At 40.5% G+C, this 26,960-nt stretch overlaps 1 protein-coding gene across 1 annotated transcript in view; it reads right to left on the bottom strand.

The window, feature by feature from the left end:
• Positions 1 to 22,826, bottom strand: part of OTC (ornithine transcarbamylase) — a 77,952-nt gene extending 55,126 nt beyond the window's left edge. The window contains exons 1-3 of the mRNA XM_028841925.2: positions 22,566 to 22,826; positions 7,550 to 7,688; positions 5,127 to 5,208 (exon numbers count right to left, since the gene is read on the bottom strand). Coding sequence (XP_028697758.1) covers positions 5,127 to 5,208; positions 7,550 to 7,688; positions 22,566 to 22,642 — 298 coding nt within the window. The 5' untranslated portion in view covers positions 22,643 to 22,826. The remainder of the gene's footprint in view (positions 1 to 5,126; positions 5,209 to 7,549; positions 7,689 to 22,565) is intronic.
• Between the last annotated feature and the right edge of the window lie 4,134 nt (positions 22,827 to 26,960).

Below are 26,960 nucleotides of genomic sequence, written 5' to 3'. Positions count from 1 at the left end.
TTCCCTGTTTGTGCTATACAGAAGATCCATATGGTGCCTGGACTTACAAAATAGGGGTAGGAAGAAGAGTAACAGAAAGTGTGTACAAGTAGGAGCCAAATACTTCAGCAGTTCATGAAAAAGATTAAATGGGGAGGAAATACTGCCTCTGAAAAGAAATTGCCTTTGCAATTTTTGTCACAGATCAAAAAGAAGCCTCAGATCCCTGTCCAAAAGTACAAGTCACGAATTTGCCAGTTTGCCAGGTCTGGATGGTAATACGTGCTTACGAAGGGCATCAGAGATTTTGAGAGGCCACTAGAAGCTGCCATTGCCAAGAAGAGGACAGAGAGATGGGCTTCCACTCTCTTTCCACCCTTTATCCAGAGGAGCCTGCTTTTACCTGTTTCATTTGTTTATGCTTTAACATCAGCTATTTTTGAACAAAGGGTTTCTTCTGTTTTCTGTTAATTTCTTTTCTTTCTTTCTTTTTTTTCTTTTCTTTTCTTTTTTTTTTTTTTTTTTGAGATAGAGTATCACTGCCCAGGTTGGAGTGCAGTGGCGTGATCTCGGCTCACTGCAAGCTCTGCCTCCCGGGTTCATGCCATTCTCCATTCTCCTGCCTCAGCCTCCCAAATAGCTGGGACTACAGGTGCCCAGCACCACACCTGGCTAATTTTTTGTATTTTTAATAGACATGGAGTTTCACTGTGTTAGCCAGGATGGTCTTGATATCCTGACCTTGTGATCCACCTGCCTCGGCCTCCCAAAGTGCTGGCATTACAGGTGTAAGCCACCATGACCGGCCTCTTCTGTTAATTTCTTAATTTCTGTTTGGGAAAATAAAAGTAAATCTTATTTTGCTCTTTCACTTCCCCATAGATCCCTGCCCGCTTTGGAAAAAAGAGTATAAATAGAATTCATTCACTGGAAATATGAGGGATCCGAGGACCCTTGCTGGTAGAACGATGGCAGTTATTAACCTCTCTGTGCTTGGCTTTTGTAACTGCAGAATAGTATCACAATTTTTATATTGGCATCTTTGTACAGATGATGATTTTGAAACAGCTGTTAAAACACCAGCTTCTATTTCACCTTGAAAGTGAAATACCAATGTTAAATAATGAAAAGAACCATCTCTTAGAATGCCTTTTGCATCTTTTATCAGCTACTGCATTTACTGAGATTAATAAATGTATCTGTCTATCGGCTCAATTCATTTGCTATAAAAGAATATAATCATTGGTAGACACATAGGAGAATTGTCTGGTTTGCCAGGCAGGCACACACAAAGGGTGGACGAGGCATGAATGATCTACAACTACACACAGCTACATCGATACATCTCACAATGTTGAGTGGACGAAGTGAGACACAAAAGAGCGCATGCTGAATGATCCCATTTATGTAAAGTTCAAAAATAGGCAAAACGAATCTGTGATGTTAGAAGCCAGGATAGTAAGTTATCCTTGGGTGGATGAGGAGCAGTGACTGGAAGGAAATAAAGGGTATTGGGGAGCTTGTGGGTGCTACTACCATTCTGTTTCTCTAGCTGGGTATCAGTTAACGATGGTTTTTTCATCGTAAGAATTCATTGAACTATACATTAAATGATTTGTGCACTTTTCTGTTTGTGTGTTACACTTTAGTAAACACGTTACATAAACAATTACTATGGTAAGAGTTGGGTGGAGAATTTGATTCTGTCTCCTGAGATAAGTAGGAATATGAATGTAGCTCTGAAACTCAGGCTTGGAACAGAATTGCCAAAGACTGTGCTATGAGGATCATCTCAGAGGCTGGCACAGATTTGGGGCAGTAACAGTCATAATTATACCTATTTTAATTCTACGCACCAAAGTAACAGGTGGTACTTGTTGAAAAATTGTACCAAAGGACAACTGTTAAGACGCACATACACACAATAGGAATGTTCTGTCATGATTTTGATTGGGGTTTACTGTTTCTGTAAACAATTAAGGCAGCTACTCGCTTTGAGTGATTCTACTGTTGAGTTTGGCAGGATGCCATATGCAATTATTGAGGATAATGACAAATGCTCCATGAACTATAAGTTTTAACAGTCATACGTTCCTTGCTTCATGTATTTGTTGTTATTATTTACGATTTTGGGAAGGTTTCTAAGGATTTCTTTATAGAAAACCATCATTTAACAAAAGGCTTAATGCCACCAGTAGAAACAATTTTACTAGAATAAAACATGACTATTACATTCCGTATAATTAAATTAAATCAATAGATTCAGTTTACTAAATTAGATATTTAAAAATATATAGTTAGTAATAGCTTCCAATCCTGGGTCTGCCATTTATTAGCTACGTGCCTTTGAGCCATTTGCTGGCCCCGTTTCAGCCTGTTTTCCTCAATGGTCTTGCTCTCACAGAGTTGTCATGAGGATTAAGTGAGATAACACACATAATTAATGTAGAACACCTGGCACGGGGTCTGCATCCAAAAACTTATTAAATTGTCACTCTCGTTTTTATTAATAGATTAACTACCACATTATTATACATGGTGAAACCGATCATTTATTCAGAAATATTCTGGTTTCAAACATAACATTTGAACAGGGAAAAGTCATAGAAATGCCATGAACTCAGCAAAATCCCTTTTAAAAAAACTTAAATTTGAGAAATTTCTATGTATTAATCAATTATTTTGGTGACTTCAAAAAAGACCACTTCTCTTAAGTACTAATGGTAAAAACAGACAAAAAGATACAAGATAAAATAAAATAAAATAAAATAAAATTCTACCCAACTCATGGAATACTAGTGTTGAAAGGCAGCAGAATTTGAGAATTACTGACTGGTTTATTCATTTCTCCCCTACCATCTGTCAGATATCAACATGATCTCTTATAGCAGCCAGCTTTAACGAGCAAAATGTTCTTATCTGTTCTCTTCCTAGGGCTTTAAAGATTAGCACCTTATAAAATTTCCCTCTTCCTCCTTCCTTCTCTTTAGGGGGAAGGAGTGTGCATTAGTAAGAATAGTGGGCTTCAGATCTGAATCTTGGTGCTACTGGTATTAACTGAGTGAATCTGGCAAGTTGCATAATCCCCCTGAACTTTCTTTTTGATATCTATTTGGTAAGCTTGCAAGGTAAAAATCTGATCATTGCAAGGTAAAAATCACATGTAATAGTTGTTTGCGTCTAAGCCCTAGGAAGCTCTGATACTCGTAAGGTAGAATAATCTATTTGAAATATCAACGAATATGTTTTTGTTTGTGGTACTTCCTCCTTAACCCTGTCTGATTGCTCACTTGGGCAGTCATATTATTGATTCAAGTGAGGTCTGGTAGAGCAGAAATGCAGAGAGAAAGAAAAGAGGCAATTTGTGTTATGAGTTTCAAAGTGTCCATTTTGAAATTGCAGAGATGATAGCTTGAGAAAAAAAATATCCTCAACAGCCTAGAATTCTAGGCACAAAAGCATAGATTTGGAATAATCCATGGATAGTCAGAGCCAGTTTTTCCTCCTGCTTTGTTTCCTGGCCTCCAATACTGGGAACTGAAAGGGGAAGAAGAGAAGCAAGAGAGGAGAAGCAATAGAAATAAAAATTGGTTGACCTTTGACACTGTACCCTGCTATGTGTTCCCCAGGTCAACTTCTGAAGGATGGGGAGCATGCTGGAAAGCTCCATGAGTTTGGAGAATCCTAGAACTGAGGACAACCTGTCTTGCTTTTTTTTTTTTTTTTTTTTGAGACGGAGTCTTGCTCTGTGGCCCAGGCTGGAGTGCAGTGGCACGATCTCAGCTCACTGCAAGCTCCGCCTCCCGGGTTCACGCCATTCTCCTGCCTCAGCCTCCCGAGTAGCTGAGACTACAGGCGCCCGCCACCACGCCCGGCTAATTTTTGTATTTTTAGTAGAGACGGGGTTTCACCATGTTAGCCGGGACGGTCTCGATCTCCTGACCTCGTGATCCACCCATCTCGGCCTCCCAATGTGCTGGGATTACAGGCGTGAGCCACTGCGCCCGGCCCTGTCTTGCTTTTAAGACAGACCTCTAGAAGGCAATAAATGTTATAGAGCTCCCTGGCACCCAGCAAGAGGAAGAAACAATACAGTAGAGGCAGCCTTGTAGTACCTCTGTGCCTAATGTGTCTTGGAGAGCTGCTAAGAGATTGAGAGAATGAAACCACGAGATACATTGTTGTAATGGGGTCACTGTCACACAACCATGAAATATTAGGCTCACAGACACTTTGAAGGGTGAGAAGAGTAGGGTTTATCGGGTGAAAAGGGAAAAAAGGGAAAATAGGGACTCTCAAAAGAGCAAGAGTCCTGCTAGTAGTCTTCCCGCCTCTCAGATTGAATCCCAGGTTCCACCTCGGAACAGGAGAGGCCAGCTCTTCCCCGCTGCAAATGGTGTGAACTTCCTGAGGCTTCACCCCCGTGTGCACTCCTCCCAGTGTGCAGGCCGGCTGGAAGTTCTCCAGTGACCTCTTTATACTTGGTTGTCTCACTATCAGGTCTTTTAATGAGAGTGAAGCAAACCTTGCAGTAAGTGGGAGACAGCCAAGATCCGATGGGAATATAGAAGTCCCAACAGAACCCAGCATGGACATTTGATGATGATGTTCTAATGACCAAGGACCGGATCCCCATAGCCCTACATGTCTTGACATTCAGATACTCTCCATGATTTAACCATGGCTGTGGGGAAATGGAGAGGAGACCCAAAATGGACAAAATAAACCATGAAACAACTGAGGATTGCCTAACATTGCAAAGATTAAATTTCCACCATCTAGCAGAATTGAGACACACAAGGAAATGTTCTTGACATGCTAGAAAAATAGACACATTTCCTACCCACTGAGTTCGAGGCCTGAAAATCTGTGCCCACCTACATTTATTTTCTGAACATAAAGAGTTATATGGAACTTCTACTCAGTTCCTTATGGAATTCTTATAGATGAAGCTAATTTTTCTGCTTGCAGCTTTTATGAGAACTGGAAATCTCATCCACAGGCTTGCACTGCTGCTCCCAGTAAAAAATGTTTTTTTTCTTTGTGGTTGTTAGAGGCAGACAAATCCCCGCACTGCATTACCCCTCCAAAGTTTTCACCCTTGATCCCTCTCTTTAACACAAGTGTGAATTTGGCAGTGGACTTACCTGTTTCTGTAGACAATCTTGTTCGGGTACTTCTTTTCTCAAAAATCATGCCTAAGGACTTCCCTTGCAATAAAGGCAAATACTATAAATCAAGGACAAGAATAGAATTAAAATATATCTTATATATAAATTATGTTTTAAAACATATTCTTTATTAGAAAATAAGTAATAACTACCCCCAAATAAGTGTTTAAAATATTGTTTAAAAAGTGAGTTTAGGCCAGGTGCAGTGGCCAATGCCTGTAATCCCAGCACTTTGTGAGGCTGAGGCAGGTGGATCACCTGAGGTCAGGAGTTCAAGACCAGCCTGGCCAACATGGAAAAACCCCGTCTCTACTCAAAATACAAAAAAAAAAAAAAAATTAGCCCCGCGTGCTGGTGTGCACCTGTAATCCCAGCTACTAGGGAGGCTGAGGCAGGAGAATTGCTTGAACCTGGGAGGTGGAGGTTGCAGTGAGCCAAGGTCGCGCCACTGCACTCTAGCCTGGGCGACAGAGCAATATTCCATCTCAAAAAAAAAAGTGAATATAAAATGTTTTTTAACATACTATACAAATGGGAGAAGAGAACAGTAATTCCCACAGCTTATTGACATGTAATTAGAAAGCAGTATTAATTGTTCTGAGTTCAACATGTGAATTTTTTCCAAAGTATGTTAATATTTCATACTGGAACCACCTTCATACTTAACGCCATTGAAATCCCCATTCAGTTTTCAATGACCTCAAAGGTGTTTGGTTTGGAGGTGTTTTCTCAGCTGGGAAAATGTTACTTTGTTACGACGTGGGGCACTATGACTTCCACTTGGATCAATGATGAAGCCCTAGTGTTTTAGCTACACATTCATCATGCATCCTAATGGGAATACAAAGACTTTACTTCTGGAAGTTATTTGAAAACAATCTGGAGAGTTTGAAATGTGGGGCGGGGCACTTCCTCCTTCCTCTTCTGTAGAAGGGCTTCCGGATAGAATGAGTTCTGGAACAAATAGATTCCTGCCAGCTAACCTCCCTCATCCACAAAGTGTCAAGAATATAGGCCTGGGCCTGGGGAGACCTTTTCTCCTTATTTCAGGTGTTTTATAGGAACATCAACCCATAGCAGTTGCAGTCACTCCTGTCCACAGTTTCTCTTAGGAGCTTGGAAAGTAAATAAAATCAAAGCCGTGTCAAACTTTCTCAACCTGAAACCAACTCTTTAAAAAAGTTGAACAAGCTTGGAATATGAAAATGCTTTCACAATTAAGCAGTCTAAATGAAGCTACTGTATTAATTGTGTTTCAAAGATAAATTGCTCAAAATGCAGAATTAAGCTTATAGCTAAGAACCATATGCCATCTCTTCTCCTACCTGGATACCATTAACTGTTTCTTTGCTAAACTAAATGCTTTTTAAAACGCTGTCACATCATTGTGAATTTTTTGACATTATCCTAATGATTCTATATCTGATATGCATCCAAAATTAAAATTTGTCACTAGGAAAAAAAGGATCACTTTCTTCTTCTTCTTCTTTTTTTTTTTTTTTTTTTTTTTTTTGAGATGGAGTTTCGCTCTTATTGCCCAGGCTGGAGTGCAATGGCATGATTTCGGCTCACTGCAACTTCCGCCTCCCAGGTTCAAGCGATTCTCCTGCCTCAGCCTCCTGAGTAGCTGGGATTACAGGCATGTGCCACCACGCCTGGCTAATTTTGTATTTTTAGTAGAGACGGGGTTTCTCCATGTTGGTCAGGCTGGTCTCGAACTCCCGACCTCAGGTGATCCACCTGCCTAGGCCTCCCAAAGTGTTGGGATTGCAGGCATGAGCCACTGCACCCGGCCTTAATTTTTGACTTGATAGAAAATACACAGAGAAAAGAAAAGGGGTATAAAAATAAAATCTTGACAGATCACCTGAGGTCAAGAGTTTGAGACCAGCCTGGCCAACATGGTGAAACTCCGTCTTTACTAAAAATACAAAAATTAGCTGGGCATGGTGGTGTGCACCTGTAATCCCAGCTACTTGGGAGGCTGAGGCAGGAGAATTGCTTGAACCCGGGAGGCGGAAGTTGTAGTGAGCCAAGATCGTGCCAATGCACTCCAACCTGGGCAACAGAGCAAGACTCCATCTCAATAAATAAATAAATAAAATAAAATAAAATAAAATCTTTTCAGACAAATGATTTCTTAGGTTCGATCCAGTTAATAATGAATTTCAGCATTCCACATGAAAAAAGTGCAATGACTTGTCATTCAATAACTGATTTTTATGCTCTTTTGTATGCCTGTATGCTCCATGATAATCAATTACCTTGACTGTAAGGGTTCATTACTTAGCTACTGTTTAAGAATTTTAATGTATTTTCTTTTTCCTCTTTTTTTGGGAAGGCTGCCTTTAAAAAGGCGGACTGATAGTAATGGAAGGTAAAAAGAAAATGTTACATACCTCTCCTTTCTGTTTTATCCTAAATTTCAGATCTGCTGATAGCCATAGCATATATTTAATTTCTTCTCCAGTGAAGTTTTTTAGAGTGAGAAGGTCACGGCCCTTCAGCTGCACTTTATTTTGTAGTGGTTGTCCACACCTATAAAAAGAGATTTAAAAAGGAGAAATATGTATTTCAGAAAAAGCCCATGTACTATGGTGATTCATTGTTTTATTGTTGATAAAGCATTCTTTTTTTTCTTTTTTTTTTTTGAGACGGAGTCTCGCTCTGTCGCCCAGGCTGGAGTGCAGTGGCCGGATCTCAGCTCACTGCAAGCTCCGCCTCCCGGGTTCACGCCATTCTCCTGCCTCAGCCTCCCGAGTAGCTGGGACTACAGGCGCCCACCACCTCGCCCGGCTAGTTTTTTGTATTTTTTTAGTAGAGACGGGGTTTCACCGTGTTAGCCAGGATGGTCTCGATCTCCCGACCTCGTGATCCGCCCGTCTCGGCCTCCCAAAGTGCTGGGATTACAGGCTTGAGCCACCGCGCCCGGCCTTTTTTTTTTTTTTTTTTTTGAGACAGGGTCTCACTCTGTGGCCCAGGCTGGAGTGTGGGACAATCTAAGTTCACTGCAGCCTCTGCCTCCCAGGTTCAAGCGATTCTCCTGCCTCAGCCACCCAAGTAGCTGAAACTACAAGCACACGCCACCAAGCCCGGCTAATTTTTGTATTTTTACTAGAGACGGGGTTTCTCCATGGTGACCACGCTGGTCTGGAACTCCTGAGCTCAAGTGATCCGCCCACCTTGGTCACTTGATAAAGCATAGCAAATGCTTTATCTTTTTATTCTTTTTAAAGCACAGCAAATCACATATAACCTCATGTGTCTCTGCGAAGTGTTAATGCATTGAAATTTGATATGGCCATCGTTTATATTTTATATGTCCAGTATTTTGGATGTTTGACAGAAAAAAAAAAAAAGAATTTGCAAAAAGAGATTGAATTCTTATTTGTTTGAAATAGCCACATGAGTGGCTTTGTCACTTACTAGTCATACAACCTAGAGCAATTTACTTACCCACTCTCTGCTTCTAAATTTCTCACCTAGAAAATTACTATACTAATCTTATAGAGTTGTTGTGAAGATAAAATTATTTAATACATGTAAAGCAGACATTGTCTGGAATATAATAAGCATTTGATAACTTTTAGCTATTATTATCAAAATCATTAGGCTGTACAAGCAGCATTTGTAATGCACAATAGAAAATAATTTTGTATTTTCCCCCTACTGCCCTTCAAATCTGTTCTTGGGGCTTGTTCTTTTTATCCCTGGATGAAAATACAATGGACACTGTAGCTTTTCTACTAACTCAGAAAAATACAAAAAGCCCTCTGCTTATTTTACTACCTCAAAGAGTCTCAGTAAAATAACATGTAACAAAAATATGATAATAATAATAGTGATTAAAAAAAAAACGTAAGAAATTTACTGCAGGTTAACACCTTTTCCCTTCCAGCTTATGCCTGATTAAAGCTGGCCTCCTCTATGGGGAAAGAGGGGTCAGTGTGCTATTTCCTCTGTTTCCTTCCTTTCAGTTCCTCGAAGTGAAGCCAAGGGAAGATGAGGAGTTAAGAGCCAGCAAAAGCCTGGTTCTGCTCTAGCAATCTAGCATTGGTGCAGGTGTTTCAAACACCTGACTCTCTTGTGGAGTGTTTTTGGAGGTCCTTTGGAGAACCCCCCCTTATCATTAGGAATTGCTCATAGCAGTCTTTGATGCAGACAATTACATTTCCTCTGGCATCCAAGGGAACACATCCAGCCTCTATTTTGCTGAGATTTCCCCCACCCCTCCAGGAGGTCTCTTGGTCATGATCTGAAACAATACCATGCTGGGTTTTTTTTTTCTCATTCCCTATTGGTTCACGGGAAGGTCTCCACGTTCTTTGCTCTAACAAGTGTCAGGTCCATCCTGGTATAGACTCCATCTTGTTCTGCTATCAGAACAGCTAACTAGCCTGTCCTCCTTACTTTAAATTTCTCAGGTATCGTCCTGACATCAGTTTACTGTGGGCCCTAGTGGAGCCATTTCCTTGGGCTTGAAGTGAAGGAAGAGTATCCCCTTCATGGGGGAGAGGGCATATGATACACAATAGAAACACTCTCTATAAATTATCTTCTAATTTCCAACCCCTTTCTTGGTTTCTGCAACACATTTTATAAGCTGAAGGTGGTACCCAAGGGATTCCAAACTGAATTTTGTCTATTTCCTTTGCAATTCCATTTGTAGTGGTCTAGCATCTCACTTTAGAATGAGAGAAGAATCAGTATCTACTGGGCCTGGGCCTGGCCAGAAACCAAAACTGGAAAATATTGATTTTAACATTTTGTTATATTGTTATGACAATAATTGTTATTTGCGGTAATCAGTCTGTAAAATAAGCATCATTTTTCTCTCATCATTCCCAGTGTCATCTGTGTTTAACAATAATTGGTATTTTCTACCATTCGAAATCATAAATAGCCAAAGGCAAATTGTGGTTCACCACGTGTACTAAACATTAATTTTACTAGAAGTAAAATAACCATCACAAAATGATCATGCTGTAATTCTAACCTAATAAGAGAGCTTGTGCTACTTGGGATGAAGAGTTAATCATCTGTTGGGATTTATGGAGGCCTTTTTGCAATGGTAATAAACTTATAGGTGGGAAAATCACAAATTCACTCAATTTGTTGTTTCCACTGCATGATGTCAGTAACTTAGACAAGTGAATATTGCACTACATATGTTTCTTGCAGAGTTGATTGGTTCATTTAATGTTCAGTAGGTGAATAGATATTTTTCGGTAGACACTTTGTGAGACTGAGCCCTTTAGAGGTCTAGTTAGTAGGGAAGATAATTTCCATAAGGATTGAGAGTTTCTGGGTTGGTTGGCTAATTGGTTGATTGACTGATTTTTTTTTTTTTTTTTTTTTTTTTGAGACGCAGTCTTGCTCTGTCACCCAGGCTGGAGTACAGTGACATGATCTCGGCTCATTGCAGCCTCCACCTCCTGGGTTGAAGCGATTCTTGTGCCTCAGCCTCCTGACTAGCTGGGATTACAGGCACCTGCCACCGCACCCGGCTAATTTTTTGTATTTTTAGTAGAGACGGGGTTTCATCATGTTGGCCATGCTAATCTCAAACTCCTGAGCACAAATGATCTGCCCACCTCAACCTCCCAAAGTGCTGGGATTACAGGTGTGAGCCACCGCACCCAGCCAATTGACTGATTTAATCTAAGACATTAGTGACATATTCAACTACAAATAGAAATTACTGTTTTCAGCTTATATGTGGAAACAAAATTTTGATTAACATTCCTATTTCAAAGATGTATTATTGTCTTTGACTTTTAAAAATATGTGAATCGTAGGCTCTCCAAATGGAAATTTCTTTAAAGCAGTGGTCCTCAACTTTTCAGTACGTACCTCTAACAGTAAAAAATTTTAAACATGGATTCATAATGTATGTTTTGTTTGTTTATATGTGCTGCTATACTAAAAGATTATGTACATAACAAAACATAAACAAAAATAAAAATTTAAAAAGTTTAGACTAAAAAGAATCAAATATTTTATTTTATTTTATTTTATTTATTTTTGAGACGGAGTTTCGCTCTGTCACCCATGCTGGAGTGCAGTGGCGTGATCTTGGCTCACTGCAACCTCTGCCTCCCGGGTTCACGCCATTCTCCTGCCTCAGCCTCCCGAGTAGCTGGGACTACAGGCATGCGCCACCACGCCCGGCTAGTTTTTGTATTTTTAGTAGAGACGGGGTTTCACCATGTTGGCCAGGCTGGTCTCGAACTCCTGACCTCAGGTGATCCACCCGCCTCAGCCTCCCAATGTGCTGGGAATACAGCACGTGAGCCACCACGCCAGGCCAAGAACCAAATATTTTAAAAATAAGTTTGTAGATATACAAAGACATTTTGCTGGCTAAAGAAGTTTCTAGACAGCCCTTTATTTTCTTCCTTCTACTGAAACCCTAGTAAAATGCTTACACAACTGTGCCCAATATCTCCATCGTAGTCAGCAATTTGATAACTTTGGAAGTAAGGCATTTAGGCAGAAAATTTGTATTTACATACAAATTTTGGTTATGTGTTTTCTTCTGATAATATTAATTAGTAATAATATTAAGCAACACTTGGAATACCAAGTACTGATAATGTTAAGGAGTAAACACTGACTAATATTCATGCATTTTTCAGGGTCAACTGAAATCTTCTGGGGATTGTAAAACAGATTTGCATATGTGGCCTGAAATGAAGGCACGGCAGCTTAACCTTTCTCAATTCACAGTTAGGGCAGATTTGAAAATACTTTTCTTCTGGAATAAGATCCAAGCAACATAAAATTACAGAAAATAAACCTTCTTGACTCCATGTCTTACAATAACACATTAATATTCCTTGGCTTAAGACTTCCTCTAATATTATTTTAAAAGGGGAAGAATCCTTCGCTGGAAAACCCCACTCCCTCTGTTTCAAGGAATTTGGGAAACATCACTGTAGCTGTTGAACTCACATCCATCAACCACAGGAAAAACCACTCATGAACTAATTTTGAGGCTTTCAGTTTTTTGCCTTGAGTAAAACATTTTACTCAGACTCCTGGTTATTTTGGAGCCCACAAAAGCTGAGTCTCCAAACTGCTATACTTAAAGGATTCAATACCGTCCCCTATTCTCAGCCTCTGCGGGATTTTGTTGTGTGCTCTCACTTCTGAATGCTCACAAGACTACAGGTTTTATTTAAGGGAATGTCGTAGATCTTAGAATTGTGTCGTTCTTGTTGAATCTCAGAGAAATAGAAGTGGAAATGAAAATTTTGCAAAGAACTAAACTTTTTCTCCCCAGTTTCCATAAAAGGAAACAGGAAAGAGGAGGACCAAGAATACCTTACCTTTTACTACTCCAAAAGCTCCAACTTCCAGTTCTTATTATCCCCAGTAGAAGACAAGACTGGAGGAAGTAACAAGTTTCTGGGGCTTCCTCAGCTTTTGTCCTACATACTTAGAAGTTTCTAAGTTGGAGGTGAAATTAAGCTTGTAGTTAGGGTTAGGGTTAATGTTCTGCTGTGGGTTTGCGTCGTGAGATGCTGCTGTTTCTATTTCTCCACTGACAGAAGATTTGAATATAAAGGTAGAAAGAACACACAAACATCCTGCTTGAACCTTTCCTTTTTGTCAAGGCCTTTGATTTTCAAATGTATATAGAACAGAAACTTTTATTTCAATATTTTTCCCTTGGACTACAAGTGATCGGAAAAAATCTCTCTTTCTGACTCTAGACTTTCCATGGCAGCAGCTGATAATGTTGCCCGCACTCTTGCTGCCCTCAAATCACATCTCCAATAAATGTTAGCAGACAACCTTCCCCCACCCCAGAGTTTCCTTGTGCCCCTTTGTGTTTTTGTTTGCTGGTTGGTTTTGCAGTAAGGACACTTAACATGAGATCTAGTCTCCTAATAAATTTTGAACTGCACAACGCCATATTGTTAACTATAGGCACTAAGTTGAACAGCAGATCTCTAGAATTTATTCATCTAGAATAATAGAAAGTTTATATCCATAGAAAAACTCCCCATTTCCCCCACTCCCAACTTCTGACAATTGGTATTGTCTGATGTTTTAAATTAGAATCTATGAGTTTGGCTATTTTTGATTCTTATATAAGTAAAATCATATCGTATTTGTCCTTCCTGGCTTATTTCACTTAGCATAATGTCCTCCAAAGTTTTTTTTTTTTTTTTTTTTTAAATAACACAGGCAGTTTTTAATTTGCATGGTAGTGTGTGGGACTGTGAATAGCCATTAAATCTGAAACCATGCAAAGTAACCTTAATATTTAGCGGGAAAACTAATTGTTCTGTGACTTTTAAAAAATTGTCAGAACATTAAAAACTTTTATTGTCAGCTATAAATGTGTAGGGAAGTGAAAAATAGTAAAACTGATGTATTTTTTAGTACAATGCAATTTAAAACATTAGAAGCATTGAGAATTATAGTGTTTTATTTCCTTGTAAAACTCTATCAAGAGTAATTTGAACAGTGCTTGCTTTCTCATCATAGAACTTATGGTATAGAGCAAGCATCTTTTCTATGTTGTGATAAACTGTCATAATTCTTTCTAAGTTTGGATAAACTTTTAACATTTTCCTTTGCACTTTGAACACTGTGTAATATCTCTGAGAGTTCCTTTAATGTGAAGTGTTTTGCTGGTGTTACTTCCCCTGGGACATCTTCATCCTTTTTGTCACAACCACTTTCTGCAGTTATGTCAATAACTTTATCTTCACTAAGTTCCTCTGGCTGTATATCTACAGTCTCTCAAACAGCAGCAGGGTAACAATCACATAATCAGCTGTTTCTTCCATAACTCGATTTACATTCAATTCAAATTTAACTTCCACTGCTATCACTTTTTTTTTTTTTTAACGGAGTCTCACTCTGTCGTCCAGGCTAGAGTGCAGTGGTGCAATCTCAGCTCACCACAACCTCTGTCTCCCGGGTTCAAGCGATTCTCCTGCCTAAGCCTCCCAAGCAGCTGGGATTACAGACGTCTGCCACCAGGCCCAGGTAGTTTTTGTATTTTTTAGTAGAGACGGAGTTTCGTCATGTTGACCAGGCTGGTCTTGAACTCCTGACCTCAGGTGATCCCCCCGCCTCAGCCTCCCAAAGTCACTTTTTATTTCTCTGCTGCACTTTCATGTACTGCACTGTCATTATCCATTTTTGTAAAATGTCCATGGGTTTATCACTGGGAGAAAAGGAGGCAGCACAGCTATACTCTTTGCTGTCTGTATGCAAACTGTATGACAGATGCACAGTGACCAATCACCAACAGACTTTAAAAGAAGTGATGTAATTGGTCACTGATCATGATGTGCTGTGTATGTGTTAGTTACATGGTGATTTGTAGACTGAAGAGTTAGCAATGAAGTTTTTGCTTTATGAATTACTTATAATTAATATGCCACAATGACTGAAATTTGAACAGTGTTCGTAGTGGCCTAGTGTTATTAACTAAACTGTGGTAATTGAAATTTGTTCACATTGGGATCTTGCAAAGGAAGGGCTGCCTGTACTCCAAAAGTTTTCCGATCACAGGACTCTGATATACCATTCCCTCTGTCCAGAACACTCCTCAGTTCTCAAAGCTGGCTCCTTCTCATTCTCAGGCTGTAAGCTTAAATATCACCTCCTAAGAGATTCCTTTCCTGACTCTACTGTCTAAGTAGTCTTCACTTTACCTTCATTTTGTTTGTAATACTTATCACAATTTTAACATAGATTTATGTGTTTATTTATTGCTTACTTTTACTCTTCTCACTGGATTACATATGATCCACAAATAGCAGAGACCTTTCCTGTTTTATTCACTAATATATACCCAGTGCTTAGTACAGTGCTTGGAATATAGTAAGCATTCAATAAATATTTCTTAAGGAAATGAATAAATGATAATAGGTCTTCAGGGCAAAAGTAAATCTATTTGTATAAGAAAGAATTCAGGCCAGGCGTGGTGGCTTATACCTGTAATCCCACTTTGGGAGGCCGAGGCGGGCGGATCACTTGAGGTCAGGAGTTCTAGACCAGCCTGGCCAACATGGTGAAACCCCATCTCTACTACAAATACAAAAAATTAGCCGGACGTGGTGGCAGGTACCTGTAATCCCAGCTACTCCTTGGGAGGCTGGGGCAGGAACCCTGGAGGCAGAGGTTGCAGTAAGCTGAGATCGCGCCATTGATTGCACTCTAGCCTGGGTGACAAGAGTGAAACTCCATCTCAAAAAAAAAAGAAAAAAAAAAAAAGAAAGAAAGAATTAATTCCTAGCAGATTTCTGGGATGAATATCGAAAGACTTGTCATGATGGATTTTCAACATCCTGACCAAGTTCTGATGATAAGAAAAGACATAGGCCAGGTGCAGAGGAGAGAAAACAGTGCACTTTGATTATTCACAATGTCAAAACTTAAAATGAATGCCTTTTAAAAACATCACTTCAGCCGGGCGTGGTGGCTCATGCCTGTAATCCCAGCACTCTGGGAGGCTGAGGCGGGGGGATCACCTGATGTCAGGAGTTCGAGACCAACCTGACCAATATGATGAAATCCCGTCTCTACTAAAAGTATAAAAAATTAGCCGGACGTGGTGGCGGGGGGCCTGTAATCCCAGCTACTCGGGAGGTTGAGGCAGGAGAATCGCTTGAGCCCGGAAGGCGGAGGTTGCAGTGAGCCAAGATGGTGCCATTGCACTCCAGTCTGGGCAACAAGAAGGAAACTCCATCTCAGAAAAAAAAAAAAAAAAAAAGACAAAATGTATGTTGTAGGAAGAGCAAATATGGGGTATGGTCCAGGCTGAACACAAGGCCTGAAAATCACGGAGGATAATTAACTGTGGCCTAGTGTGTTGCTAAAGCTGAAATTCCCTAGAGCCCCACCACTCTGGTATAGTATTTGCACTACTGGGAACAATGGTTGGACATATGTATGTGAAACAAGAGTGGACTAATCTTGGATCCTAAGCACAGCACTGTGAGTCAAGGGCCAAAACCTGGAAAACTGGTAAGAACACCTCATGGGGCCAGTGTTTGCTCATATCACCATGAAGACTGAGCTGGAAGTACGGTAACAGTGGACTACACTGATACTTTGGTTCTTTCTTGCCACAAACTCCTTTTGGACAGACTAACTTGTCAGGGTTCTTAGGGACAAAAGCAGTAGAGAGGTAGATACTGTATATCTGGTCATACCAGCGTCTGGGGGCTTGAGCGATTAACTAGAATTTCTTTTAAAATTGCACCACAGCTGGCCAGGTGCGGTGGTGGCTCACGCTTGTAATCCCAGCACTTTGGGAGGCTGAGGCGGGTGGATCACCTGAGGTCAGGAGTTTGAGACCCGCCTGACCAACATGGTGAAACCTCATCTCTACTAAAAATGCAAAAATTAGCTGGGCATGGTGGCAGACGCCTGTAATCCCAGCTACTCGGGAGGCTGAGGCAGGAGAATCACTTGAACTCGGGAGGCGAAGGTTGCGGTGAGCTGAGATTGCGCCATTGCACTCCAACCTGGGAGACAGAGCAAGACTTCATCTCAAAAAAAAAAAAAAAAAAAAAAATTCCACCACAGCTAGTGAAGGGGGGTTATGCTGTTTATACCACTGAAAAATCATTAGAGTGGTCACCACCTTTTTCAATTCCATCCAGGAGGTAGGGCAGGAAATATTAGCTTGGGAAAAAGAGCTGTTTTTCATAGATATCAAAAACTAACCAGGAAAATTTATCACTGGAAGGAAAGCAAATACAATGGTCCCAGTTTAAATTCCTATCCTGTTTACTCTCTCCTCATAGACCTCCCCTTGGCTCCAAAATGGAGTTGCCACACCTCTTTCCTAAGCTACATAAAAATTAGAAGAGTTCCACAATTGTACCACATTAAGACAGTTCTGACATAACGCCTCCTTTTTTTTTTTCTGGTCTGTATCAAGCATTTTCTTGCTTTTGAGTGAAAAAGCAAGCTTGAATTAGCCAGGTAAGACTGCTGGCATCAGTGGCTATTACGTTCCCCTAGAGACCTCATTCTTCAATAGGAGGCAGCCTGCTCTGGTTCACAAGCACCAGAACCAGGGCCAAATGCATTATTCGAGTCTCCTGTAAAATGCTTGCTTTTCTTGTACCAGAGTATACAAGAAGTAAATCAGAGTAAACAAGAAATCTCCTTGGTACACCAGACATAAACCACATTATTATTCTTCAGCCTGCACCTAAGAGGGAGGATACAATGTTGTAGCAAACAATGAGAAGCACGTACAAATATTCCATCAAAACTGTCACTGCAGTCTGGTCAGAGCCAGAGCCCTTGAAAAAGGCAAGACTAGTTCCTTATATTCATTTTATTCCTTGAAAAATAATTACAGAGATTTTTTAACCCCAAATCACTGAATGCTAAGAAGCTAAGCCAAGGTAATAAGAGATCCTTGTATTAACTTTACCCAAATATCTTCCTAGCTACAAAATGGAAGAGTATTCGCTACTGGCAGAATGAAGCCTTTCATTGCTAGTGTCTGCATTTTCCAGCTCTGGTAAACTGGGGGGTGGGAGATACTTGGACGTATTCCCTGGTATAATTGTATTTTATTGGAAGAGAAAGTGCTTGATTTGAGTAAAATGTGGTCAGTCAGAAACTGATTTTGCCAGAGTAGGAAAAAATTCAGTGTTAAATGATACTCTGATCCCCATGGACAATTTGAGATAAAGACTTTAACTTCTGGAGATGTAAGAAGGGGCCAATGGGCCTTATGGCTGAGGTTTTTATGTTTCTTTAACCTTGCATTAATGCAAGAGCTAAGGCATGTTTTCTTATGTATGTTTTTTTTCTTTATTGAGATATTCTGACTGTACCTTAAAAAGGATATTAGGCAAAAAGGTAGATTGGCCAACTTGATCAATTTGAAGGCATCAAAGTAATATAAGCAGTGAAATGAAAAGAGCAGTGCCTTTAAATATTTGTAGTCCTAGTTCAACCCAGATTTAGGAATAAACAATGGCCTTTGGAAGGTTATTTGCCATCTCGAGCCTCAATTCTTCATCTGAAAATTTAAGAAAGTGAACGAAATCAGCGATTCTCTTTGTCTATGTCTTCCCCACACTCATGAAGTTTGTAAACTGGAGCCACGTAAATTTTCAGTGGCCTGACTTTAATTATATCCCTTTCTTTCCTTCTCAGAAAGGCATATTAGAAGGCATGCAAGAGAAAGGAGCTGTATTTTCACACACACACACAAAACCTTGCAGTGATCCCACTGATGTGAAAAAACTCACAAATTATTTCCAAATTTATTCTTATTAACAATAACAATAATAATGTATTAATAAAAGTTTACTTGAAACCCTCCTCACCGTTGCCACATACCCATATGTGATATAAATTATTGATAGAGACAGGAGGCAGCCAAGGGACCCCCACCCCGCAACCCCCAGCAAAATCCCAACTTCAAGCCTAAAACAGCCTGTAGGCTGAAAAACAGGACTGCCTGTCCTGGATGAGACCCGCCCTTTCCCCTCACTCCCCTGACTGATTCTTTCTGAATAATGCCCACCTTCACACTGGGAGGACAGGGTGGGGCCTTGGGGAAGTTCGCACTGCAGCGGTTGGAGATGGGAGGAGCCGGGCCTCTCCTGTTCCGGTGTGGTAACCTGGTATTCAGTCTGTGAGATGGGGGCCTGTTAACAGGAACCCCTCTGGCTTTGCTGAGTTTTTTCCTTTTCACCCAATAAATTCCGCTCCCCCTCACCCTTCAAAGTGTCTGTGAGTCTAACTTTTCCTGGTCGTGTGAAAAGAACTCAGTTTTCTCTACAACGTTATTATCGATCACTGAATGACTAGTCGTTTCTAAGATACCTTAGATCATTAATAGTCTAAAATTGTGAAACTTCTCCTTATCTGAAAATTGAAGAATTCAGATAAAGGCTAACTTTCTGCAGACCTACTATTAAAGGTCTGGAAACCTGAAACTGCCAAAAATCAGTGGCTTATTTTATCTAAGTTAAATTACTAAATTACTAAAAATAGACTAGGAAACAAATTCCCCTGTTGGCCAAGGAAAACATCATGACCTCATTCAACTTTTGGTCCCATCTCTTATATGATTTTCTGAAGTGAAGTGATTTTTTTTTTTTTTTTTTTTTTTTTTTGAGACAGAGTCTTACTCTGTCACCCAGGCTGGAGTGCATTGGTGCGATCTCAGCTCACTGCAACCTCCACCTCCCAGGTTCAAGTGATTCTTCTGCTTCAACCTCCTGAGTAGCTGGGACTACAGGTGCATGCCACCAGGCCCAGTTTTTTTTTTGTTTTTTTTTTTGTTTGTTTGTTTTTTTTTGGTATTTTTATTAGAGACAGGGTTTCGCCATGCTGGCCAAACTAGTCTCGAACTCCTGACCTCAGGTGATCCACCCACCTCAGCCTCCCAAAGTGCAGGGATTACAGGCGTAAGCCACTGCGCCCAGCTGAAGTGATGTTTTTAAAAGGCATTCATTTTAAGTTTTGACATTGTGAATAATCAAAGTCCACTGTTTTCTCTCCTCTATTCGAGAACATGAATGTCTTATAATCACGTTGTCTGGATGTCCACGTGCGTATGGATGGGCAAGTGTGAGAGACGGGGGAACATAATGAGTTATGTGAGCCCTTATAGAGGTCTGGAATGAAATACCTGAGAACTCGTCACCTCTGGCTTCAATCCATAACCTCCACAGAATTGGGTGGCTTAGCTCAATATTCTCTGAAGAAATTTCTATTTGTGAGATGAAATGGAACTGCACTTACAAATTAGTCTTTTCTGATCAAGAGATTTTTTTTTTTAGTGGTTTCTTAAAAAGCTCTCAATGGTTTCCTTAATAGGCAACAAATCACAGGACATTCTCTATTATCCAAACACAGCAAGGCTTTATTTAGAGCCTTGTTTACGACATGGAAAGCCTGTGAATTGGGTGTTTTCAGCAGTCTTGGTTTCTGATCCTATCGATTTTGTTTAAAAAAATTTAACTGACTCAAAGTGATTGATCCAGGGGCTGTGTGGATGGTTTCAGCCTCATTTAAGCTATTATTTTATCATGTCCATGGCGATATGACTGCTCACTTCAAAACTGCGATTCCTATTTTGTGGCACTATCACACTCTAACCACATATTTCCTATTACTCTGGAGTGTAAACTCACGTGGTATGTTACATAATAAGGGCCCTCCACCTTTCCCAAGAGATGTGGGAGAAAAAAATCACTTAAATCCCCGTGAAAGGCTGAAAATCAAAGTAAAAATACAGAACAGTCAGAGCTGACAGGGAGTTTTTCTCTGTTGTTGAGGGCTTTGTCAAAGGTTATAGGTCTTGTTGGAGATGAGAAACTCTGAATTTATCTAGCCGATAAGGTAGTGCAACTAACCAATAGAGTAGGAAAGAAAAATACCTACGCCACGTGAGAATGCATGTCGAAACCATGTCAACATTATCTCATTTTTCAATTGAGACTCACGCTATTGAGTTTCTAACAACATGGGTGACTCGAGGCTTTCACACTTTCAAATAGAAAGTTTGGATTTGGGCTGATTTAGCCATACTTTTGCCCCAGCCCCCATTCACTGTGAGAAATAGCTCACCAGGATTTTCGGAAATGTAGTCTGGCTACTGGATATAGACAGTAGTGTATCAGTAAATACAAAAAAAAAAAAAAAATCCAACTATTTTGAAGAGGTTTTACTTGCAAAATTTAATCCGTAATAATTATTTTAAAAATCAATTATCACTATAATTATCAAAGAACAGTATAAGTTTAAGTTCCAGGCTTTGGTTATTCATTCAGTTGGGTGTTTTCAACTCAGTGATGATTCCTTGTTAAAAACTGTAGAATAAAATTTCATCATCTTTTTTATCTGATATAACTCAGTGTAATGGAATACTAAAATAAATAATGAACATTGGTCTGTCACTTTTTAGGTTTCATGTACATTATCTCACTGATTATCACTAGACTATGAATTCATGTAGCTGGAGTGAAGTGTGTTTTTACGTTATTTACCACTGTATCTCCAACTCCTTGATAGGGCATGGCACAAAGTAGATGTTCAATTAATATTTGTTGAATGAATGATTGAACTACCCTGCAATGTAGTCAGAACAGGTATTATCCTTTTTTCCGTTTTATAGGTGAAACAACACTACAGAAAAGTTTAGTGACTTGTTCAACGCCATATAGCCAGCAAGGGTGGTGCTAGGCCTTGAACCTGGTTCTTTAGACTTTTCCCCAGGTTGTTATCTGATCTAACTCTGGCACTAATTGCTAAACTCCATAATCATTCTGGGCTTTTTTTTACCTTATACTTAAAACTGGAGAAGTGAAACAATTTCAATTGAATATTTGAGCTGTCTAAGAAATAAAAATCACAATTCCTCCCAAAATAAAATAAGAGAGGGCATTATTTCATGGTTCTGAGGTCTCAGCTAGGTCTAATATTATGGGCTTAATTTACAATATTATTTACAGTATCATTCTGACTTCTGAGAGCCTTATAGTCACTAAAGAAGTAGTGCTAATGGTGGAGTCCAGAGAACCTAGAACTATCAGCTGGTCCAGAGAAGGGATGCCCAGGGCCACTATCACAGGTCCACTTCCTAATAATAAAAGAAAACTTCAGACCAAACGCTTCTTCCTTAAGGAAGTCAGGGAGGTTGCTTTAGGTTATAAAGAGGCTCTGAAGAAATTCTATTTCATTATTAACGTGAAACTGTTCTAGAAGCTTTCTGGTAGTGATGTCTCCACCTGATGGCCTTGTTTACCCAGCTAACTCATGTCCCATGTTCCCTTCCCCTTTCCCTTCCCCACCGACACACCACACCATCTTCAACCACATGCGCAATGGTTGTAGGCAGGATGTAAACTTTTATAATGAATTCATTGGAGACAATCTGCTTTACACACGCCAGCAAGAATTTCAGGGATGGTTTTCAAACTTGTATTTTATTTAAAAATGTCATTATCCCCATCACATATAAGACTTCTTTGCAGCAGCTTTGTCAGTATTTATTAGTTGCTACTTGGAGTCTGTTTTTTCAAAGGAATGGATTAGTCTCAACACCTTAGAGTGATATATTGTTCTCTAGCAAGCCCAAATACAAGCGGAAGGCCCTGTGTAAATTACTTCCCCTAATTTCCTTCAGCCACTTGCTTGTTTAGAATGTACACAAAGGAAAGATGTCAAGAACGTTTAGTCTATTATACCCGCCATGGGCGGCTTCCCCTACAGCACACGGTGAAATCTGATTACAGAAGGACTGAGAAATGAAAGTTCCGCTGGAATTAGAGGCAGCTGTCTCAGATGAGAGTAAAGCAGAGCGTGGCACTACACTCTGCGGAAAGAGGCCTTACTGCAGAATAGAATTGTATGCATCACCATGATTCCTAAATCAAACCCAAATCTCTGACCATCACTTACCGAAAATTTCGAACCACGAAGCTGTGACCATTTCTAAAAGCTGCATTGTTCAACAGGATCCTCAGATTAAACAGCATCTTCTTTTAATAGTGAAAAGGATAATTCTATGCTCTTGAAAACTCCACAGCAAGTTAGCCAGTGGGGGCCACCTAAAAACTAAGAAATGTGTTCAGTTGCAGTGAGGGAGCAAAGGTAATATCAGCCTTCAGCTTCCTTATCAAAGTCCCCTGGTTAGAGATACTGCAGGGCAGGGTGCAGGAGCATTTGAACTTCATGCCAAACTCCACCACTGTGTATTTTTTTTGGGGGGGAAGAAATCCTGACTCTTTTATTGCCTGGCCTCCTCATTTTTCATAATATATTTATACTGTCACATGCATGTACAAAATCAATTGACAAGTACTCATTGAGCATATAATATATGCAAGGCACTGCAGTACTGGCTGCTGTGAAGATGCGTAGAAGTAACTCACTCAGAAAATGCAAACTGGCATTGCAAAAACACAGATGTAGATGTGACAGCCCTGAGTAGTACTATTTCCATTTATTTCACTTTTCTATCTCTAATTGCCAGTCTTTCCACAAAAACAAATACGAGTGCCCTGGAAGCTATTTTGGGGGTACAAGAAGATAGAGAAGGTATAGTAAAAAATATCTCAGTCCTGGAGCTTCCTTTGTGCCTTGCACATAAGTCTTCAATAAAGAAATAATTGCTGGCCAGGCGTGGTGGCTCATGCCTATAATACCAACACTTTGGGAGGCTGAGGCGGGCGGATCACTTGAGCCCAGGAGTTTCAGACCAGCCTGGCCAACATAGTGAATCCCCGTCTCCACTAAAAATACAAAAATTAGCTAGGCATGGTGGTGCACACCTGTAATCCCAGCTATTTGGGAGGCTGAGGCATGAGAGTTGCTTGAACCCGGGAGACAGAGGTTGCAGTGAGCCCAGATTGCACCACCGTACTCCAGCCTGGGTGACAGAGTGAGACTCTGTCTCAATAAAAAGACAGAAAGAAAAAGAAAAGAAATAGTTGCCTATTGATTCTAACAGGAGCCCACAGTCAGTACAAGTGGTAAGTGGGGATACCATATACTCCTCCCCTAGCAGCCTATTCAGATCACTAGGGGGCCATCTGCAACTTCACATTTATTCATTCATTTATCCTCAGTTATAAATCAGATGATTTGAAGTCAATTCTGTATCAGATACCGGGCTACACTGAAGTTTCAGAGAGGGAAGATGACATCACCTTTGCAGAGTTCACAGTTCAGTAAAGGTAGTATGATTTATAAACAAATATCCATAATACAAGCCTGTAGGAGAGGTCCAGACAAAATTGTCCAGCTTCATCGAAGCGGGAAACCTCTAAGGTAGGAGAGGTAGGAGGAAGGAGAGGAGAGGTAGGGGTAGGGCTGCCTCTTCTGGTCAATTTATATGACTTTAGCAAACCCAAGTAAATATTTGCCAGAAGTTTGTGGGATTCCAAAAAGTGTTAATTAAAAACCAACTATGGCCACCTCAGGAGCCGAGATGTTTGTGACGTCATAATTAATACTAGTAGACAAATAAATATTGACACCATTTCCTATGATGTGAGATGAAGTGAGGGGAAAGACTGACATTTCCAAACCTCTACCAAATCTTCCGTTCTGGAAAGGATATTCCAGGCAGAAGCAACTGCTTGCAAAGGCACAGAGGTGAGAAGGGAGAGAGTGACTTTGAAAACATAATAAAGCATCTCTGAAGAGGCAAACAAGGCCAGTTATTGAATAGATTTCAGAGAGCAAAAGTGCTCCACATAATAGAGAAGTGAAACAGAATGTTTGCATGGAGCCTGAGGGAGATGAGGCCAAACCACAGGCTGATATAAAGCCCATAGCTTGACCCCGTATCTTCACTGAACTGTGCTAGTCATACACACAACTCATATTGGTAATGCTTGGGGAGAAATCAAGAAGTGTCTGCAGTTCCATGCTAGAGAGTACAGGCAGCATTTTGAGATGCCAAAGCAATTCACAAACCCTCCTAATGCTACGGATGCAGGAGCTCAAAGCCAGAGGGAACTAAGAAAAAGTTAAGACACCAATAACTCCCAGAGAAATTGGAAAAGGGGAGCTGCACCACAAGTGGGATGAAGTTAAAAGCAATTTCACTGAATCTCAAAAGGCAGGGCATCTCAATGGACTTGTTGAGGGGTAGATTTCAACTACCCATCTTCTGCTGATTGTGTCATATGTGGAGTCTGTGTTACTTTACAGGCTTTGATGTTCATCCTCAGAATTCATCCAGGGGCTCTTGTTGACCCCATGATTCCTCTAATTCAATTTTAACTTTCTTGTTTGGATACCTATCTAGTTCTCTTTGTTCACCTAGACTTTCATTCATCCAGTTTTCTCTGCCACCATCAACAATTGTGCAGCCATCATAAGCCAATCCTCTGTGCTGTGTGGGTTCTGAGAGACAGAGTGATAAAACAGGAATGATGAGTTCCTTCCAATATTCACCATTTGGAATGACTCCAGAATACAATTTCTGTCTCTGCTCTCTGACCCCAAACATCTTAACCAGGGAGAGGGGATTGTTACCTGCTCCCTTGCTTCAAGCCACAGGAGACCTCCAGCTTGACTTGACCATCATCCAGCTTGTATCATCAGGGGGTGGGGATTAGATGGGATTCCTGAAAAAGGTGGCACTGATTTTTTATGAATTGCAAGAATCAGAAAATAGTCAAAACTAGAGAGAGCTACAAAAGATATTGTAGCAAAAAAAGGAACCTGTGAGTAGACCCAAAGGAAGGAACAAATAGAGTGTGTAGGGTAACAACAAATGATACATAACTGGAAAAATACATTCCATCATTGGCCATTGAAATGAAGCCCCACCACCACCAAGCATGCTATGAAAACAAAAAACCATGAGTGTCTGTATCTTGTTTATATCCCCTTGGCATTCGGTCTTCCCCTACACACCTGCTGCTTCTTAATGCAAATACCCACTGCTGTTTTCTTCAGGATAAACTTCTCATATTCCTCACTCTTCATGTGGGTGGCTTAGTCCATTTTGTGTTGCTGTAATAAAATACCACAGACTAGGTAATTTATAAAGAAAAGTTGATTTGGCTTACAGTTCTGGAGCTGGGAAGTCCAACAGAATGGTTCTGGCGTCTGCAGAGGGTCTTTGCGCATTGCCGTCCCATGGCAGAAGGTAGAAGGGCAAGAGAGGGTGAGAGTGACAGACAGAGAGGATTGAACTTGCTTTTATAACAACCTATTCTCTCAATAACAAACCCACTCCTGTGATAACCACATTAATCTATTCATGAGGACAGAGCCTTCATGTTCTAAACATCTCTTAACAGTCCCACCTCTTACTACCATCACAATGCCACTTAAATTTCAACATAAGCTTTTCAGGTGACATTCAAACCATAGCAGTGGCAACTATGAAGCATATTCTACATGCTCCCCAAAAGGTCCCCAGTGGAATTGAACCTCAATTGCCCACAGTAATAACCTGCTCATCAATCTACCCTGTATTAGCCACCTTCCCTTCCGTGTCTCATTTCCCTCACTACCCTACTAGTGCTTACTGGGCCTACCTCCCAAATCAACTACTTGAACCCAAATCCCTTTCTCGGTGTCTGCTTCTATGGAAACTCAACTTTTGCCCAGATCTGCCTTCTCAACAGTTTTGCAACACAGCTTTTGTTCTTTTCCCCCTGGCCCCCCATCTTTGAGTTGGTACCTAGGTTTTCTGTGTCAACAACTTGGTCCCCAATACCATATTGCACCCTCACTCTCAAGTTCAGTCCCAGTTAACCTGTAAATAGTGGTATGCCGGTAAATGTTTAATAACTAGCTCTTCAAACAAACAAAAAAATAAGCTCTGAATTGTAGCAGTCTGACTTGTAAGGTGTAAATATTCCCACCACAGCCAATTTCAAGCTACTAATGTGACATCAATGAACACAGAGATGAAGAGAGAGGTATAAAAATAGTTCTTGCGGCCGGGCGCGGTGGCTCAAGCCTGTAATCCCAGCACTTTGGGAGGCCGAGGCGGGCGGATCACAAGGTCAGGAGATCGAGACCACAGTGAAACCCCGTCTCTACTAAAAAAAATACAAAAAATTAGCCGGGCGCGGTGGCAGGCGCCTGTAGTCCTAGCTACTCAGGAGGCTGAGGCAGGAGAATGGCGTGAACCCAGGAGGCGGAGCTTGCAGTGAGCCGAGATCGCGCCACTGCACTCCAGCCTGGGCAACAGCGTGAGACTCCGTCTCAAAAAAAAATAAAATAAAATAAAAATAAAAATAAAAATAGTTCTTGCAAGCTCCTGTGAGCTGGCTCCTGTATACCACTGTCTAGTACTCCCATCCAGAAAGGAGGGTTGTCTCAAGG

The sequence above is a fragment of the Macaca mulatta genome, chromosome X (assembly GCF_049350105.2).
Source record: "Macaca mulatta isolate MMU2019108-1 chromosome X, T2T-MMU8v2.0, whole genome shotgun sequence".
NCBI lineage: Eukaryota > Metazoa > Chordata > Mammalia > Primates > Cercopithecidae > Macaca > Macaca mulatta.
Note: the sequence above shows the minus strand (reverse complement) of the source record. Positions and strands in the feature narration are given on the sequence as shown.